The 20050-nt window shown below is 36.7% G+C and overlaps 3 protein-coding genes across 18 annotated transcripts in view; 1 reads left to right on the top strand and 2 right to left on the bottom strand.

The window, feature by feature from the left end:
- The window catches only part of LOC132798382 (sodium bicarbonate cotransporter 3), a 30863-nt gene extending 22199 nt beyond the window's left edge, over positions 1 to 8664 (bottom strand). For 4 of the 14 annotated variants that reach the window (XM_060810217.1, XM_060810213.1, XM_060810216.1 and 1 more), the window contains exon 1: positions 2471 to 2914. In XM_060810217.1, the coding sequence (XP_060666200.1) occupies positions 2471 to 2559 (89 nt within the window). In that variant the 5' untranslated portion in view covers positions 2560 to 2914. Of the gene's footprint in view, positions 1 to 2470; positions 2918 to 7812 lie in introns of those variants that run through there. The other 10 variants (XM_060810214.1, XM_060810209.1, XM_060810221.1 and 7 more) reach the window with 8 other exon arrangements.
- LOC132798385 (uncharacterized) overlaps positions 1 to 19236 on the top strand; it is a 41383-nt gene extending 22147 nt beyond the window's left edge. The window contains exons 1-4 of one of the 3 annotated variants that reach the window (XM_060810230.1): positions 5376 to 5410; positions 18420 to 18502; positions 18564 to 18596; positions 18656 to 19236. In XM_060810230.1, the coding sequence (XP_060666213.1) occupies positions 5385 to 5410; positions 18420 to 18502; positions 18564 to 18596; positions 18656 to 18819 (306 nt within the window). In that variant the 5' untranslated portion in view covers positions 5376 to 5384 and the 3' untranslated portion in view covers positions 18820 to 19236. Of the gene's footprint in view, positions 1 to 5375; positions 5411 to 17103; positions 17213 to 18419; positions 18503 to 18563; positions 18597 to 18655 lie in introns of those variants that run through there. The other 2 variants (XM_060810232.1, XM_060810231.1) reach the window with 2 other exon arrangements.
- Positions 10914 to 13990, bottom strand: LOC132793732 (mucin-17). The gene is made up of 4 exons (XM_060803794.1): positions 13712 to 13990; positions 12611 to 13650; positions 11833 to 11919; positions 10914 to 11772 (listed from the first exon to the last, which is right to left on the bottom strand). The coding sequence occupies exons 1-4, from the start codon at positions 13795 to 13797 to the stop codon at positions 11081 to 11083; spliced, it is 1905 nt and encodes a 634-aa protein (XP_060659777.1). The 5' UTR covers positions 13798 to 13990; the 3' UTR covers positions 10914 to 11080.
- Positions 19237 to 20050: the final 814 nt, after the last annotated feature.

Below are 20050 nucleotides of genomic sequence, written 5' to 3'. Positions count from 1 at the left end.
ATGAGGCAAGCAAAACAGAAATGCCAACTGCCAAGCAAGAGAGTGAACAACAAAGAGAGACTGACAGAGAAAGAGAAGGATTGTAAGTGAGAGAAGGAGAGAGAGAGAGAGACACCTTGCAGCAGCAGCGAGAGACTGCAACTCAGCAGCATTGTTCGCTTATCGAATGCTTCCTGCCACCTGAACCAACAACAACACAGCACAAGGAAGCGCTGGGCACAGCGAACTTATCAGCGACTCAGCCCCAGACACGGCCAGACAATAACCATCTGCACTTGCCATGTTATTGACCCACTGCAGCAAAAATAACAATGGCACACACACACACACACTCACACATACACAGCCACCCACACAGTTGGCTCACGCATACAAAGACGCAGACACACATGAGACTATCTCAAACAAAACGGAAAGTAAGCTAAAGTTTTCCAAAGTTCAGCATAGCGACAGACTCCATTGTTTTGCTAGAAGTTTTCCTTGCATACACTCTAGCCGAAAGATTAAAGAGTGTGATAGCTTAGTGAACGAGCTTGTGACAGGCAAATTAAAGCAAAGAGAGAATATAAATTCTCAAAGTTCTGCTTTTGCAGCAGCAACAATTTAATGAATATAATGAATAATATGTTAACTGATATATATGTACATTAATATTGTTCTAAAAAATGATTCGAAAATGTTTGACATTTATTTTTAAGTTGATATTGGCAAAACATTTTAATTTACTTACAAAATATGTATATAACAAAATGTACAAACATAATTCTGCTTTACAATTCAATCGGACAATTGAATCACTTTTATTGCTGAATTTTTTAATTGATTGCTTTTATTCGTATTAGTTTTTGTTGTAGGCTTGTTTTTAATTAATGTTGCTTTACAAATTTCATTGAAAGGATTTGTTGAAGTCTTTTAATATAGCAATGAAGTAAGTAAACATTTTTGAATGACTTTCAACTTGAATTATTGGAAATATATACATGTTTAATCTTTTTTCTATATGCATAGAATGGTAATACTATAAATTTTTTTTTTATTTTTCTCTATTTAGTCTTAGTTTATTTTGAGTACTCTATTCAAGAAATAAATTTATTTTTATTGTCATTTAAACGAGACTCATCATTAAGTACTTTGCTGTCTATCAAGCTCAAACATTTACTACTTTATCATACAATTTTTTTTTTGTTTCTTTTCCGTCATCTGCCACTTGACGCGATATGGCTAAAGCCTTTATGGCCTGTCGTTTGCTGGGCGCTTATTTGAGCTTTCAATTAGACGCCATCAAGTTTAATTTATGGCCTAATCGCATTTTAATGACAATACCCGGTAAATAGTCGGTATCGTGCCAGCTCATCAAATGCTTCCAAATCATAATTTGTTGACCTAATGATAATACTTTGGGGTAGATATGCGTGTCGCGGAAGTTCCCATTGTCACTTAATTGGGGGCACTACGTTTATAAGTAATACGTCTATGGGTATAATGGAAAAGCTATTGTGCTTTTAAATCTCTTGCATAGCGAGTGTTTAAATTTATTTTCTCTCCGTATTTGTTGCTAATGTGAATGCAACTTGGGCTTGGCCTGACATGTAAATAACTATTGTGTGCGAGTCTGGGGCACATAAATAACTGTAATTTATTATTAGTGATAATTTAGAAATAAAAATAAGCGTGAAGTTAAATATAGTAGAGCGACAGAGACGTCGTTGCTTTTTTTAAATGTGTAATTTTACTACGTACAACATGTCGTATGAGCAATGCTTTGAAAACAATAGCCGGCATTCTGGCATTGTTCAACACTGACTGTCGCTGAACAAACATGCTTTTAGATCTTCCATTCGATACGACCAGCAGCTGTTTTTCATTTGCAGTTACTGTTTTTACATTGTTCGAGGAAAATGATAAGCAGTTGTGTTGCTTCAGCAAATGTTTGTATCAATCTTTTGCACTCAAAAAACTGTTTTGTTGTAATAATGACGGAGAAATGGTCAAGCTAACGCATGAGTTATGCATTTGAAGTAAAATAAGCTTATACATTTGTACTTATTTATTTCGTTTTGTAGCTAGTTATAAATATATCATTATTTACTTTGGGTTTTTACCTAGGATTTACTTAGAAATATATTTAGTTGGGTATTTATTTAGTTCACTTTCATACACAATTAACTTTTCACACATTACTTTAGACATTTTTTATAAAATAATTTATTTATTTTTTATTATATTCATTTTCTATTATGTGTAATGTTTTGTTAATGTTTATTAATTAATTTTTCAATTTAATTTTTTTGTATTTACATTTATTTAGTTCTTGGTTGTTATACGTTTTTTCCTTCAACATTTACGCCAACTACTTTGCCAGTGCAATTTTAAATGCATATTGAACTCCACCCATGCATTACGCATACGCACTGTTGGCTTTTATTGGCCCCTATTAAAATGTGAACTGTTTTGTTTTTAGTTGTTTTACCTGCTGCTATCCGTTACTATCACATTCGGCAATCTCCCATTGCCATGAATATGTTTGAGCTGTGCCTGTGACTTGGTTTGTTGCGGCATTGCTGTCAACCACACTGCAACCAATTTGCTACTTTTCTACACCGCAACAATGTGCAAATTAACAAATTCCAAATGGTCGCGAATCGTTGTTGTGCTTGGACAGCATCGGCGACTGCGAGACAAAGACACGGCGGGTTATTGACACGACGTTTTGCAGACACAAAGAACAAAAGCAACACGAAGCTGGCTAAAAAGGAGTTTAACCCAAGTCAAAAGGGGGAAGCAGCAAATTCAATCAACGAAGCGCAGATTTTAATCTGTTATTTTGTTGCTGTTTTTTCTTCAACTTCCACTTTAATCACTTCTTTTTTTTAGTTCTCTATTCCGGCTGAAGTGGCAACTGCAGCCGTAATCCGCATTGCATTGAGTCGCGCGCCAGACTAATCCGGCCGGGTTAAAAGCGTCGCGAAGTCGTCATGGACGACGACAACGACAACGACGCTGTTTGAGTTTTTCTCGCAGCGCCGGCTCAGCTGTTTTTTTGTTGTATCATCGATGCACGTTCGCTCGCTCTCTTTATCTAGTTTCGTTCGCTCTTTGCCTCTCTTCTAATTTAAGCTTTGGCTGCAACTGTTGCACAGAGCACAGTTGTGAACTGCATTCGGGGTGGCTCTCTTTTGGGCGCTCTTTTGTCTGCTGCATTAATATGTTTACTTTACGGCTTCACACATAATTATTGTGTTATAAGCACGTTTCCAACTTGCACGCCAATTGGTGTTTTTTTTTGGTTTTTTTGCCGGCCAAAAGGATGCCATTGTGGTAACAAGACTCGGCATGTGTGTGTGTGTGTGACATTGTGCGGTTGGAGGTAACGTGTTGATTTTGCTGTAACAGCAAATGCAATTTAATTTAATTAAATTTGCACAGCAATTGACTGATAGCTTTTTTTTTGCCAACACAAATTATGGAATGCACTCAATTAATTCAATGTTCAAGTTTACCCTCTTGCAAGGTCAACGAAAGTATGTTAATTTTAGAAATTGATGAGGTTGCTTTTTAATAGCATTTCCATTAACCTTTCATCGATTTATGGAAGGCCAGAAGCTTAATTGAAAGGGTATTATTGACATATTGGGAAGCTGGTTTTTATGATCAAATATGATATTTGTAAAAAGTTTTTTACTTTTTTATTTCTCTTCATGATTTTAATTCTTTCTGTAAATGGAAGAATTCTTATTGTAAAGAAAACTTGCATTTCGATTTAAATGAAAATATTCAGTTTATTAATCTTATTGCAAATGGAAAAGCTTTTCATCTTGAAGGCGTTGTTTTTATTCTTATTTCAATTTTGTATAAACGGAATACCTTTTTATGTTCTATGCTAGATTTCTGGGATATTTCTTATATCGTTCTAGTTATTTTGCTTTGATTAGTTAGGATTTTTCTTTTTGATGTCATATTACATTTGATAAAGTAGTTTTTAATGCTCCATTAGATCAAATTGAAATTTTAATATATCAAATATTTTGTAATTTTATTCATTTATTTTATAATTCAATTAAAATGGACATATTTTTACTGCATGTTCATTTCATGGCAGTTACCTTCATGAATTTAAAATAAAATTATGAATTTTAAAGCTGATTTTTATCTGCGCATCAGTAAATGACATTTTCGCATTTCGTGAATGCTTTTTGCCCTTTCATATTTATTCTGCAAACATTATGTGTATTTTGCATATGATTTTATCTTTTTACTCCTCTCTACATCACCCTTTCGTCTGCTCCCCATCTTTTTATTTCCCCCCTTTGACGACAACACGCGACATTGGCATCCGCGCATTGCATTGAATTATCTTATTTAACGTTGACGTTTTTGGTTCGGTTTTCCTCTTTGTGGCAGACACATAACAGATATGAAAACTGTAACCAGGCAATGTGTAATGATGTGTATGTGCATGTGTGTGTGTGTTTGGTGGCCCATAGGAAAACTGAACCTATAAAACGTGAAACGTGCGAATGAGGCAAGGCAATTGTATACGAATGTTTTGTAGGTGGAAGTGGTGGAGAAGATGGCGAAAAGAAAAAAAGCAAAAATGTGGGTGAGTGTTAGGCGTAAACTCGTGTGCCTCTGTCAAGTGTAAATGAAATTTTCAATTTCGCAGCGTGTGCTAAATTCAGCAAATGAAAGGAAAACGTTGTCGCTATTGATTTTTCTTTAACACAGACGAGTATGTGGTTAAATAGAGTCAAGGCATTGGAGGAGAACTAGTTAGATGGCATTGTAAGGTCGCGTTGGAAGTGGTGCGAAATAGATGAGATGTGACAACAAAAGCCACAGACAACACGTGCTATCACGATTACATACAACTCACATATTTATGTGTAACCTGACGAATTCATAGGGTGGCTCAGACTTAGCCACTTGGCTGAAACGCACTTTCCAGAAACCACTCAAGCGACACATGCAACGAGCCCATTACTAAATATAGCGAAGGATTTATGTCAGCACACGTGGATTTATTAGCGCTCGTTAACTCTTTGGTTGAACGAACCAGAACGATTGCATTTTAAAATGCAGCGTTTTAAATTGCATTCGCAACGGGGGATCGCATTCCAAATGGGTTAATCGATAATTGCGTAACAGCTGCATAGCAGTTGGTCTGTTTAGCATAGCTGTTACTTAACAGTGGCATAACAGTTGATCTGCAATTAGAGATGTTATCGACAAGTTATCGTGGCTCTAATCAGCATATCGGTAGCATCTTAGTTATCGAAAAAGTTTAATAGCTGCTGCACTGCAGTGAAAATTTATGAAAAATTCTCAAATATGAATTTCCCGAGAAATTTAAGTGTATTTGCAAGTCGGAAAAGTTAATAAAACAGATGACGATGTGCATAACTGTAAGCAGGTTAGTCTAGAATAGGCAAAAGTACTTTTGAGAGCACGCTGTGTCACTTGACATGACTGGCTGGAAGCTAATTACACACACGACTACCCTCACGCACACAAACACACGCATACGTTTCCACGTGCTAATTATAGTAGGACTTTTCAACTTGTCCGCCGGCTTAAGGTGGCTTACAAACATATTTTTCAAGACGTTGCCCATTCCTTTAGGGGAATCGGAATTCTTTGCATAAGCTTCGCCACATACCAATTACGGCAATGAATTCGTAATGCAGCCTGACAGTCTCAACAGATGCGCGTGTGTGAGTGTTGTGTGAGTTTGGGGATAATGGTAATGAGAGTGAGTGAGAAAGAGGAGAACGAAGTAAAGACTCAGCTTACAGGCCGTATAAAAATAACCATCGATTGGAGTCAACGACGCTGCCGCCTTAATGTCCTTGTCCCCAGGGCCTTTGTGCGGGCCATGTGTCAGAAACTTTAGCCCTATTTGCCATTGCTGGAGTGTCATATGAGTTATGGCCACGCAACGTAACCTCACTTTTCTATTGTTTGTGTCAATTCGACACTGTGTGTGTGAGTGGCGAGTAGTTAACAGTCAGTGAAGTGAAGTTTAACTGGAAAGCTTTATTTGGCCAGCACTAAGTATTTGTTTTGTGTGGCGCCGCATAAAGCTCAACTTGTTTGATTTGCTCTGAGTGTAATATTTAACTAACTTGAAGTTGAATTCCCGCTAATCTTTAACTATTTAAATTGTTATTATTGAAAATCATTGAAGAGGAACTCTTTTGTGTACTTTACTCATTTCGAGTTCTAAACAAATTTCAACTTAATTCAAGCAAAGTACATTTTTTCTCATTAGTAACATTGCTTTACAATCTATTTTTTGCATGCTTCGCCCAAGTTTGATCTTTTTGCCAATTATGTGTGCTCGTTATCTGCATCAAAGTTCGCTTACAAATTTGCCAAAGTTGGCAAATTATCAAGTATGCCAACGGCGTTGAGTACTTGGCAAGTCTAGAATGCCAAAAAGCAGCTAAAGTTGACACTGGCGCCAGGCAAAAGTGACAACAAAAGCGCTTGAGGACATGCAAAACAAAGCCTGACCCGTTGACACACTCTCTGATAAATCGACACCAAGAAAGAGTCCAAGTCTAAGAGAAACCCAAAGTAAAACAGCGACAGTTGAAAGCCTATTGAATCTCATCGTTGGCTTATCAAGCTGAAACAAAGCTCTGCCAGACATTCGGGCAGCAGTTGTTTTCATTTACTCTAATGCAACATTCAAGAACTCAACAAAAGCAAACAATGCAAATACCGTGAATTCCCCTCACAGTTGAGGCATTTTTAAAAGGCATTGATTACCTTTTCGGCCTGTTTCGCATTGCTCAGCTTGAAATGTTGATATGCTTGTCATTAACTTGTTTGTTTTCGAGCAAAAATTGCAAATTAATCAAAATGTTAAGCTCTTTCGGTGGTTGGCGCCACCAACAGTCAGCACAGTGGGTGAAGTTGTGAGTTTTAATGATTACAAAGTGCATACAAAAAATATTTCACCTTTCAGTAGCAAAAATACGAGTGAAAATTTAAATGTTACCATTTAGTTGAAAATATTGATTTATCTTAAACATTTTTTTTTAATCTTTAAATTACATAATATCTTTCACAAATATTTTTTTCGTTTTTGAATATTTTTTGTAGTAACAAACACAAATTTTAATTTGGACTTGCAATTGAGAAAAATTGAGACGCACTTCTGAAATTTTCTGAACTTTACTTTAATTTATTTTATATAATTCATTGACGTATATTTTGTTTTACTAGATTTTATTTTTTTGCAGTCATTAAGCAAGAACTTCAATTTCAAAGCTTTGATTCTAGGGAAGCTTTAAGTTGCAAAATGTGAGTTTTTTTCATATTTTATTGTATACATAAATTAAAAAAATATATATCTATAAATATGGAATATATTTAAAAAAAAAATTGTTTGATTTCAAATTCTGACCAACTTTTAATGCATTTAATCATTCTGTTCTGTTTTTAATATAACTCTTGTTTTTATTGGGACTCGATGCATTCGCTTCTTGTTAATTGCTTCTGAGTAATTTGATACTTATATAAAGTCATGACAAATTTACCCAGCTTCTTTTGATAAATCAGAAAGTAACTTATGGGGCTTCTTTCGATCTTGATCACAACAAAAAGTATTCGTTGATGCACATAAAGCTGTAAGTTTAAACATTTTGTAGAGTGCGACTAAAAGTTTCTGAAGTAAGACACCTGCTGGAATGAAGATAAACTGTGGTTTCTTCCTACTCGAGTGAAGCTATCTCAAGCAAACGCAGAGTCGAGTAAAAGTGCAAACTTTTTTGCTGCCCCCCAGCGAGAGCAGTCAACTCAACTTACCGTGTTTGTCAGGATGCCCTGACGGAGGAGTAGGAGAAGTAGTTGTAGTTGTTGCTAGAGGGTGAAAGGTAGGAGTGGCAGGAAGAAACTTGGCAACAGTAGCTGCCTGCCGTTAACTGACCCAGTTAGTTACTGCTACAGTGGCTGCTACTACAGTGGCTGCTGTGGATGTTCTCCTTTTAAATGCTGCTCATTTGGTATTTATCTTTAGATTTAGATTTCGAAACGGTGGTTTTGTTTGCAATCAACTTGAATGTTAGCTCGTTATGTGGCAGTGTTTGCGTTTTCAATTAAGCGAATTACGTTATTTCCTTGCCAGAGCATAAATTACGCTCGCCTCTAATGATGGAATTTATTTTTAACAATTTTATCGATTTTGGCTTTGGTTAAACTGACGCTGACGATGCTACTGTTGTTGTTGTTGTGGTTGGTTCACACCTTTTGCTTTGCTTTGCTATTTTAGCCAGTTTGCTGGGCTGATTAACATAAATGGCCAACACACCGCACATACACAATTTAAATATGGGTTTGGTTTTATTTGGCTAAAAGATTCTATGTTCGTTTTAAATGCACTTTTTGTTAAGGGTACGGATTTGGGTTTTTTGATTGAGGTTTCGCTGTTTCTTTTTTTGTGTTGGGCTCAATTTAACTCTAGGTAGACACACACACACTGTCACGTACACAACACTTGATAACAAAATGGTAGCTACAAAGATTTCGTTTAATTGGCATTTGGTTTTACTTTTCTTTATTTTATTTTTATTGACTTTTGGTGGATGTTTCTAAATGGGTTTTGAACGCTTTTTGCTTTTGCACTTTTCTTAGCTATCAGGTTCCTATTTCGTGCAGGTTTTTCCGACCGAACTGAAAAACACGTCCGCACTGTGCCACAAGCCAGGAGAACCTGAAAATCAGTACACATTGCCCACTAGGCCTAGACTCGGCTTGTCAATTCCCTCTCTCACCCACTCGCTCTCTCTCTCTCTCTCTCTCTCTGTGTGTGTTTATGCACTCTTTCGCTCTGTTAGCGTTCTCTTGCGCCGTCGCAACAATCGTTCACAGCGTCCTGGCTGTGTGACATTTACAATGTCAGAGAGAGAAAACACTGGGAGAATGAGAGTGAGACATAAAAAGAGATTGACACACACACAGAGAGAGAGAGAGAGCGTGAGTTAAACGCTAGTTTTTTGATAGCAAAGTCGCGTGGGGGCGGTGGTAATTTGTTTTCATTTTGTACGCTTGGAGGCAACTCCTTTGGGGCCCGCTCTTTTGATTTTTTAGTGGTGTGATATGAATGTTTTTGTTGCACGATTTGCGAGTCATATGTTTTGTGGCAGCGCATAAACAACGACGACAAATACAGGAAGTGCAAATGGGGAATTTACGATAAGCAGTTCCAAAGATATTAAAAATAAATACATTTGAAGCGCTAACAAAACTTGCAATTAAAAGAGAAAGAATGTTAGGAAAAGAAGAACCTGATTGTGAGATACTCTGTATTCGCTCTGCAATTTATTGTAGAATTTAAGAAGAAATCGGTCTGAAATTTTTTACTTAGGCTAAGACTGTCTTAACTCAGTTAATTAGTAACTTTGGAAATGTATTGAATAGTTTTAGAGTATTAAATGCAATTGTTACGAAATGTATTCGAAATGAGGATTAAAACAATTTTTAATTTTTGACTAAGAAAGAGAGGACTTCTTATTTTAAATTTTTTGAGTAATGTTTTCTTTCGTATTATATGAATATGAATATTTTTAGCTACTTCTAAAATGATAAAAACTATGTTAACAAAATTGATCAGTTTTAGCTTTTGTATTTCTGAAAATATTGAGACTAGATATGTCAGTCAAACAATAAGTAACGCCTAAAAGTTTAGATTTTTAAAGTTATAAAATTGAAAGATTTAGAAAGGTTGAAGCCAACAAAGGACTGACGTAGTTTCCCTTGAGCATATTATTAATATATCTCAAAATGGATTATCTCTTTATTTATAGATACACTTTTCTCACATCCTTGCTACAAATACGTATTATAAATATCATTGTTGACATTGTTGTATCTAAAAGCAGGGCGCTGCTTTCACTTTGTAACTTTGCATGAGACGTGTGCGTGTGAACTCACTTAGCCAACTGTCGTAATGAGCAGTTGTGGTTCACTCATCAATCACAGCCTTGGCCTTATCATTAGACCTCTGAATTTGCTGGGATCTCTGTGTTACTGTGCTACTGCGACTCTTGTCAACAATCTGCATAATGTCTCAATGTACAAATAATCAGGTGACCGCCCAGCTAGTAAAATTTTGTGCCATGAATTGTCATTACGAGCGCGTGTCTGGTTCCCATCGTAGATACATTCGGACATTCGAAAGGCTCATACATTGAGCCGTTGAACTGATACTTATAAACCAATTGAATTCCCACTGCTGACGTAGGCGACGCGTCAAAAGTCGCAATCACATTCTGGATACATCACAGCTTTTTGAAGTTTACCTAATTACTATGTAGTTGGTTTCAGATATTTTATTTTGTGAGTGGTCGTCGCTGATGGATAAACTTGTGCTGAGTGTGCCATCATTTGGAAGCCATCAAATTAAAGCAAATTGACCACCAAAGTATAGGCATGACAATTCAATTAAACTTTGACATTCTATTGGAGAAGTGTTTCAAGCATTTAATTGCTGACATTTTTGTTACTGTAAACTAAACGAAATATATGAGTTTCATTTAATATTAGCTTTAGTTTTGTATATTCATTAGAGTGCCGATTTTTAACCTCTGTACTTTAATGAAAGCCATTAGAAATATTTAAATCTCATGAAAATTGGCTTGGGTGTTTAGGTTTGTAGAGCAGCCGGGTAACATAGCTATACTTTTAGATACCCTGTAATAACATATTTTGTTAATTTCTTCATTAAAATTTGTTTTAGTTTTATATATTATTTATAGAGCAGATTGATTACTTACTTTTCTTGATATTATTCAGAATTGGTTAGACTTGTCTAAGCTCTATTAAAATTATTCGTATATAACTTTGATACATTATAATATTCTGTAATATGGTTTTATTCGTTGCTGTTCCAATTAAAATAATGTCTGAATTTCATTAATCTTAGCTTTCATTTATTAGTTTATAATGCAGCTCTAACCTATAGACTTTCTAATACCCTGTAATGTTTACTTTATTAACTAGCTTTATTCTTGTGGTGCAGTTTCTTAATATGCTACTGTGTGCTTTATAGTACTGCAATTTGTTTTGTAGCCTTAGCCTAGGTAAAGAAACGTGGAGCAACAGGTTGTGGATATTGCAACATGTGATCATTATCTCGCTCTCTATCATGTTCCCTCTCCAACTCCCTGGCTCGCTCCCTTTCCCGCTCCTGACGATGCTCGGCCTGACAAGGATCCACAGTAGGCGACGATGATGAGCCCGGTGCATGATGCTCTCGTGGCCAGTTGAGGCGCTCTGCTGAGGCATCGTCGTAGTACTCGCTGTCGTGGCCATAAGAGTCCAGATCTTCAGCGGAGCTAAGGCCGTAAAGTGGATTGGGACGCTGTCGAATGTGACCATTTGAAGTGGGCTGTAAGCCAGCTGGAGCATAGCCTGGACCGTGGCGTCTGCTCAGCCAGCCACGTTGTGTTGGGCCCGTTGGCTTGCCATTGCGATAGCGTCGCGGATGAGGATGTGGATTAGAGTGCTGATGTCCTGGCACTTCGTCGCTGCACTTGACGCCACGAATAATGTTGTTCATATAGATGGAATGGGGAACAGGTTCGCGGTACTTGGGTCGCGGTCTGGGCATGATCTGCTTGTTGCTCACATAGTAATCCCGACGTTGGGGCTGCAGCATGCCAATGCGTTGCCTTGGCTTCGCGAATCCTTGACCCTCGTACAGAATGGGCTCCACATAGTTTTTCACGGGCTTACGATACCGCGATGCGGGTGGAAGGCGCATGTTGGCTGTAAAAGTATTTAATCATTATCTTTTTTACACAATCAATCAGTTGCTTCTTTGTTCACCTGGTTCCTCGGGCGCTGAAAACTGTGGACAGAGGTTCGTGTCTTGATCCTCAGCATCCTCGCAATCTTCGCTGCCTGAAACCAGTTCTGTGAAATGTTTTTATAAGAATTTTTCTGTGAAAGACATTATTTCTTTTCCTGCTGCCTGTCTGTACATATCTTTGTTAGCGTACTATATTGGGAAGTTATCGTAATGAAAACTTTATAAGATTCTTCCTTTATCTTGTAAATAAAACATATATCGGATATTAAATTAAATTACTTTATAATGTTTTTGGATTTAAAAATTCAAGGAAACAAATTGTGTTTTCTTGGCATTTTTGATACACATTTAAGGCATATTTTCTGTCTGTTTATTTGCCATCTAACTAATCCATCAATTTTAATGCTATCTTACTAAAACTTGAAACATCTTTCCTTTTCACTATATTTGTATGACCTAATAATGAATTACTTATTTGTTTTGTGACGTTTAGAACTTCCCAGCTTAATATTCTTCTCTTCTATAATTCACTTTTTCCTCTTGACCTACCAATTAGGTCTTCAATATAAATTTTAGCTAAGTTTGCACAGATCTGTCTTATTTGTTATCAGTTGCGCATATGTCGCCTTTAGTAGGTTTGCAGAACTGTTAATTAGCTGCCATAGGATTGCTCCAATCAAAACGTCCTTTTTACAGTTACTTTTTGTTTGTCATATCATTACTCTAGAGCTTCCATACCTGCAGGGGAATTTACGCTTCTCCGTCTTAGCAACTCACTTTATTATCCTGACCTACCTTCAGTTTCGTTGTCAGCGGCTTTGCGTTCCGGCTCTGCCTCCACTTCGTCTGTTTCTTCCACGCATTCCGGTGTTGTTGTCTCTAAATCATTTGGCTTTGTTGTGGTTTCCGGTCGTGATCTCAGCTCGCTGACTTCGGTGCTCTGGAATACCGGAAGTGCATCGCTGGACTGCATGGCGCCATCCAATTTAATTCTGGGCGCATCCGGCACACTCGGACGTCGTCGGCCCTGCTTGCGGCGTCTGCCGCGCAAGGACTTGAGTTGATTGTTGCGTGAGTAGACGATGCTCTCGGTTGTTGTTGTTGTCGTTGGCGTAGTCAGTGGAGTAGTGCTGCTTGTTGTGATTGTTGCTGTAGTTGTAGTTGTTGTGGGCTCTTCTGTTGTTGTTGTTGTAGTCATCTCAGTTGTTGTGGGAGGCTCCTCAGTTGTTGTCGGGCTGGTTTCTGACTCTGTTGAGCTTGTGGTTGGCAGCTCGGTTGTCGTTTCAATGCTGGTGCTCACAGTGCTGGTTGTTGTCGAGGTGCTGGAGCTTGTGGAGCTGCTTGTGCTGTTAATGTTGTTCACGCTAGCCAAACGCTGCTCCGGCTTGGGCTTGGGCTTCGCTTTCTTCACCTTTGGCTTGCACTTGCGGCCTTTCGGTTTCGCTGTCGTGCTAGTTGTGCTCGTTGCTTGCATGGCCAAGGTAAAATTTGTGCACGGATCGTGTCGCATTAAAGGTGTCCGCAGCACAATTACACGCACAAAGCACGGATGATCCATGGGCACCAAGGGATTGGGACACGGTTCAAGAGGTGGCTTCGGCTCTTCACAAGGGCGTCCAAAATCATTGCATTCGTCGCTATCATCCAGATCTTCGTCGAAGAAGTTGAAACTATCGTTGGTGTCCTCCGGCAAGCTGTCTTCACATGGCACGGAGTTGGCAAACAGCATGGGATGCGAGCGTTGGTTACGTCCACTTGCCAAATCGGGGCTGTCCACTCCGAGTATGTTGCGCATCATCTCCAGCATTTGCAGCTCGCGTTTATCCATTGGTGAGCTGAGTTCAATGATGAGTTTGGGTGTTTTCTGAGGTGTGGCTGAAGATTATCTTGGCTTACCTGATGACTGAGCCACAGAGCAGCAGCATTGGCAAAAGCGTTGGCAGCATCGATGCAGCAGTTGTTGGCGTTCTGACAGTTTCCATGGAAATGTTGCCACTGCTCGGTCAGCGTTTGGCTTTTGTTTTGTTGTCGCCCCGTCGCAACACGTATCTTCTAGAGACTCATTCGCATGCTGTTCGAATGCAGCTCGAACACTGCTCTCACTTTCTTGCCAATTGAGATTGAGATACCGCCACCGCCACCCCCTGCTGTCCCGCTTCACCTACATGCATCTCGTTTTTGGGGTTTTCGGTTGCCGAAAAACCATAGTTTCTGGTCAGCTTTCTCATTAGAACGTCTCTGATCGGTCCGCGTTGTCTGTCTGTCCGTTGACTGCTCTGTTTGGTCTTCGCTTTCGTTTCGCTACGTGACCGCTGAGTTTGCCGATTTTTTCTACTTATTTTCCTATACCCTGTGCGTCTTAAAAGGGCCAATAAAATGGGGTATGTTATACTGCAACGATGCAGAAAGTCGAAGTAAGATAAGCGCTGCCTGCCACAGAAATAAATAGCTCCTAAAAATCACTGTCGCCATCTAGCGTTCGTGTCGAAATGTCTTCTCAAAATCGTTTTAGCCATCTAGCGTTCTTCGACTTCAATTATTCAGTATAGCGCATTTTTTAGTCGATCAATTTCGCTATCTCTGTTCTTATTGCTTTAGTAGTCTATTTTTTCATGTTGCTGCATTTTGTTTTCATTTCCATTTTCATTCTTGTTTATTTACTTTTTTGCTGCTTGCTGTTGTTTTTCTTTCATTTTTACTTGTTTTCATTTGATGTAACATGTCATTCGCTTTGTTTGTGAGCTTTACTCACATGCTAATCTCTCCCAGACGTACGGTTCTTCTATTCACTATTCTAAGTAATTAATATCTGGAGACTGCTTGTGGTCTACTCACTTAGTTTGTTGTTATTGCCATTTCATTTTGTCACATTCTTAGAGAAAAACATCTGTGAAATTGAATTTCATAGAGACAAGGGGTTCCCAAGTCGGACCAGACAACTTGTAATTGCCCTTAATGGCTGTGTTGTCTTTGGGATAACACACACACACTCACACACACACACAGATGCCGTTTCAGCTGGCATAACGTGACGTTTGCTGGAGAAAAGAATGAATATTATGAGATGATTAGAAAACAGAGTCGAGACAGGTTTCACTTTCACTGATTGCAAAAAGAAACCACAACAAAAATATTAAATAATATGCATATTTATGAATTTAGAAAATGGCAATACAAATGTAATTACTTTAAAAATTTCAGATGTATACATATAGTTAAGGTCCAATATATTTAATAATTTGGATTCATTTAATTGAAAAAATGGAATAATTTCACTTTATTTTTAGCATATTGTGTATATAATTTTGTGTCTCTTTGCTAGACACAACTAATTAGTTTATTGCTAACGGCAATAAAACTCGTCATGCTGATTATCACAATCTAATTTACAGCCTCAGTGAGTACATTGTGGGACAGTAAAGATAATGAAGTTTACTAGGACGATAAAGAAAGATATATGAGATTACAGTGAAGATAACCGATAACAATATTTTGCCAGCAACGATACATTATATAATATTCGCAAGTTTAATTTCTATAATTAGAATCTCATTTTTAATTCTTTAAATAGATAATATCACTTCTAAGACAAAGCCTAAATGACACAATCTTTACAAACTATGTAAATCTCACTTGCTTTTGACACGACTTTAAGATTTATTCCACTTGCCCACCTCAAATTTTTGCATAATATGGATGTTAAGTGTCTCCCTGTGGGGCGACTCGTGTTCATGTTGCTGTCGTTGTTGCCACATTCACAGCTGTCAAGTTGACGCTGTGGAATGTGTAAGAAAAATGCGTTTCAGTTGTGCCTAGGCCTGTCATTAAATATTTGTGACTAAATAACTTTAAGATTAACTACTGAAAACTGAAATGTGAGTGAAGTTAATTCTAGAAAACTATTATTACCAGAGAATGATATTAAAGTGATGTATCGAGTGACGCCTAATAAAACATATAGAAAGCCTTGTTGAAGAAAGGAGAGTGAATAGGTTTGCAATTCCGTTTTTCTTGCCTTAGGCTTTAAGAAAAGATTCAATAGGGAACTTAAATTGTTAATACTCTATTTTTCACAGTGATTCTTTTAGCTTTTGAACTTCAATCCAGTTGTCTAAGCTGATTTAGAAAGAAAAATATTTAGTTTATTTATGGAATGTGTCAAATGTCTGCTCTTCACACCTTTCCTTAGCGAGTTCAATGAAATTTGAGTATTTATAGATAATACTTAGTATATAAGCAAAGCTCAATCAACATATCCTTTTTCGTCACGCAAACAGCTTAAGTCATGGGGCGTGTCTTTCAACTTTCAATCAGAAATGTGGCAACAATGTTGTTTTTACTGTGACAGCACAAATATTATTTTGAATTCAATATTAAATAAGCCCAGTCAACGAATAGAAAAAGCAGGAGAATGTGGGCAAAAAACGTGTCTGGTTGATGATGACACAACTCGTCGTCGTCGCCTTTCTTTTTGAGGCGTGATTTTATCCATGCAACAGATTAACACGAAACGAGCTCAACAATGTTAATAGAGGCTTTTGGTATCAATGTCACTGTGGGCGTGGAATTTGTGGGTGTTATAAAAAATACGAGTTGAGCGAGGAATTTTGCTGTCTCTTATTTTGTCGTTTAGGTATTCGTTTACTAAGTAGCAAAGTTCACCACTGTCGTTTGAGTGTTGACTAGCAACGGTGAAAATGTTTCACTAACAACGTTTCAGCGGAGAAAATGTTTCACCAACAAGGTTTCAGCCAATGCTGCGATATCTATTGTGAGTCACAATTTGTGACCAGCCAGCCGCTACACAGCGCCCCTAGCGTTTGTATTGAATACTAATTTGCTTAGCGAAGTTATGCACCAACAGTCACATGCAATCCACTTGTTCAGTTATTTATATTCACCATAGTGTACATTTTTAAAACGCTTCTGGTGGCGAATGCTTGTACTAATGCTTGCCCATATTAACCATTTCACAGGCAGTTCGTTGAGTAAACTACAATTTTCGCAAAAGGCCAAAATAGTGGGAAGCAACAGCTGCAAGTGCCAGGTGGGCGGAATTTTGTAGCGCGTACTTTTTATCTGTGAGTGCAAAAATGTTTGGCCCTTTTTTTTCGTTGGATGCGGAGCTCTCTTTCTCGCTCTCTCGCTTTCTCTTGATGTATCGCTGACTAGCGACTAGTTTGCTATAAATTCCCTGATTTGAGAATTTTAATTCGTTTCGTGCGTTTAGATCGAGCGGTTGAAAATTATTACAACGCATTTATACAGACTTTTATGAAAATTTCTAAAACTTCATATATTACTTTTTTTTTAAACCTATCCGTGTTAATTGAATATTTTGGGTGTGCTGGCGAACTATTAAATAAAAACAAATATTGGATATCTTCCGTTCCAAAGGCAATAATACAAATAATTAATTTCGTGCTATAAAATTAATACTTGTTGCATAATTTTGTTTAATATGTAGCTAAAACTGCTTATTAATGTTATACGTTTTTGTATTATTAACAATATAATATAAATTTCGAACTATTTTTATTTATAAAAGTTCCAAACGGTCGTTAAACATATTATAATTGTGCCAGTGTAAAAGTGCACCTGTGCCAATTTGCTGAAATTAATTAGAAAACATAAAAGCAAAGCGTACTATATCCCTAGATTTCGACAAAGTGCACCAAATTATTATTAGCCTGAAAGCGTTTCAATGGCACCATGGCTGTCTATTTTGGGCCTTTGGTTAAGAATCAGTGCTGACACTGTGATAGTTTTATAGCTGTCTAAATAATAAAAAAAAAGCAGAAAAAACTTAATTTCAAATAAGTTTCTTGACTCGTTTAAAAATGTATAATTTCTATTTCAAATGTTAGTATTGATTAATTATTTATTTTCCTCTTCGTGCATTTACACAGTTTTCACTTTGGGGAACTTGGGAGCTGCTTTGGAGCAGCTCAAGTCGACTCGTAGGTCACCAAAAGATACGCGTGTATGTGTGTGTGTGGGTGACCCCATTACCATTGTAATGGCCTTCCCGTGGTGTTCCCCTGGGTACCGATCAAAAAATCTCATTGCGATCGGGAGCAAATGCGAGCGGCGAAATATTTATAAATATTAATAATGCATATTTATAAATATTACATGAAATAAACACAGCGTAGTTTGGTCATAATATAAAACGAGACAAAAACACCTTAAAAACCAATCGAGACAAATTGTACTCAATAGAAATAATTTAGTTTTTAATTAAGTTTCATTGTGCTAAGTAAGAATCATTAGGATTAAGAAGCTGAATACTCAAATTGCTTGTAACTAACATATTTAATCTTTGTTTTAAGTCATCACTGGTATAAAGGCTTTAAGAAGTGTGTGTAAATGCTTGTAATACTCAACAACAAGGGAGCATCATGTAAAACTATAAACAATAAGAAAATCAAATCAATATAAATCTCTATAAAAATAAACGAACGAAATTCAAACTTGTATAATTTTGTAATCAAAACAAATTATGCAATTTTGAGTAAATGAAATGAAATTAGAAAGTGTACAAAAATTCGAATAATATTTATTTATTTGCACTAATATTATATTTTTATTAAATATCTTTAAGAGATATGGTAGGAGATAGCCCAAAGACAAGTATTCACTGCGATTCCTGTATGGATAACGAGAAGTTACTGGCACACATTAGAGGTAGTAAATCTATCTAGGATGTAAAGTTACCATAATAATCTTTAACTTTCCTTTTTTGTAGATACGATGAGGCAAGAGATGGCCATATTATCGGGTAGCTTGTGGTATGAGTATTGAAAACTTTGAATGAAGTTCTTTCTTTGCCAATTCCAGATCAGTTTCAAGTGCTCTTCAATGAGTTTGAGGAACAGAAGCAGCTGCTAAGACAGATTGTAGGCCGAGAGAGCTCCTCCAGCCTAGGCGATGGCGATGAATCTCCATTTAGGACAGCGGTTCGACCTCCACGTCGCAAACCCAAGCAACCGAAATATCAATAAAGTATTCTCAAGTTTTTTTCGACACACACATACACAAAAAAAAGACACCCGGCCGTTTAACGGCAAACCCAAGACTTTTCAATAATTGAAAATATTGTTTAATTATGTTTAATGCCACATATCCATTGTCATACCAAGAATTTAGAATTATTTATTCCGCACATAATATAAATGTTCCAATTCCACACAATCACAATATAAATGTTTAATTTCGAATCATGCAAATAATGTTTAATATTAAATGCACATTATCATTGCATATGCAAATGGGATTTTTCTTTTGTTATACATTTTCGAATTTCAAAATCATAATATAAATGTTTAATATTCAATATGTCTAATATATTTATATTTTCCAATATAAAATGCACATTATCATTGGCTATTATTATTTCCTTTTTAACATATAATAAACGAATTTTAAAGCACATTTCATTGAACATAAAAATGGATTTAAAATGTTTGAATTCTCTCATTGGATTGCAGCAGTGTCTTCACATTGTCTTGACCACATTCACAACTTGGTCAACACATTGCTGAATTGCTAAATTAATTAGTGGTCATGATCAGCTTAGGCCACAGCTTGCCAACTGCGCCTAATGAGCACAATTGAAACAACAAATATTGAAATGCTCTCAGAATTCCTTGAATCCTTAGGCTATCTGCTTGTTTGGTTCCTTACAACTTGTGCTTGTGCTCAACTTCTGGGTCACTTGGCTTTGTGGTTTCCTCGTCTTGTACTTGCTCTTGTACTAATAATAAGCAGGCTTGTCAGTGTTTAGCATATTTTGGCAATTAATTGGGGGAAAGCCTAGATAACATGAGCACCCAAATAAGATTCGAAATCAAAGGGCATCTTAAGGTATTTTGTCAATTAGGAATATGTTTGCGTATACGTAATATACTTAATTTATCATATTTTAAAATGAGAAAGTTGCAAAGTTAGTGTACGTAGTTTAGCCAAATTTATTTATTTATATAAGAGTGCTTTATTTAAAAATAATATTTATTTTAAAGTAGTAGTATAACAACTATACTTATTATAGTACTACAGTTCTGCAAGTTAATGTAGCTAAATAGTATGACAGTTTAAATTTTATTCCAAAAAATTTCTATTAAAAAATAATTAAAATACTTTTTACTCTATAAATATGCCAACTTCTTTGTTAGTATAGTAAAAGAAAAAGATATAATTATAGTTAAAGAAAAAGATGTTGAAATATACATATAT

Source organism: Drosophila nasuta, chromosome 2L (genome assembly GCF_023558535.2).
Source record: "Drosophila nasuta strain 15112-1781.00 chromosome 2L, ASM2355853v1, whole genome shotgun sequence".
NCBI lineage: Eukaryota > Metazoa > Arthropoda > Insecta > Diptera > Drosophilidae > Drosophila > Drosophila nasuta.
Note: the sequence above shows the minus strand (reverse complement) of the source record. Positions and strands in the feature narration are given on the sequence as shown.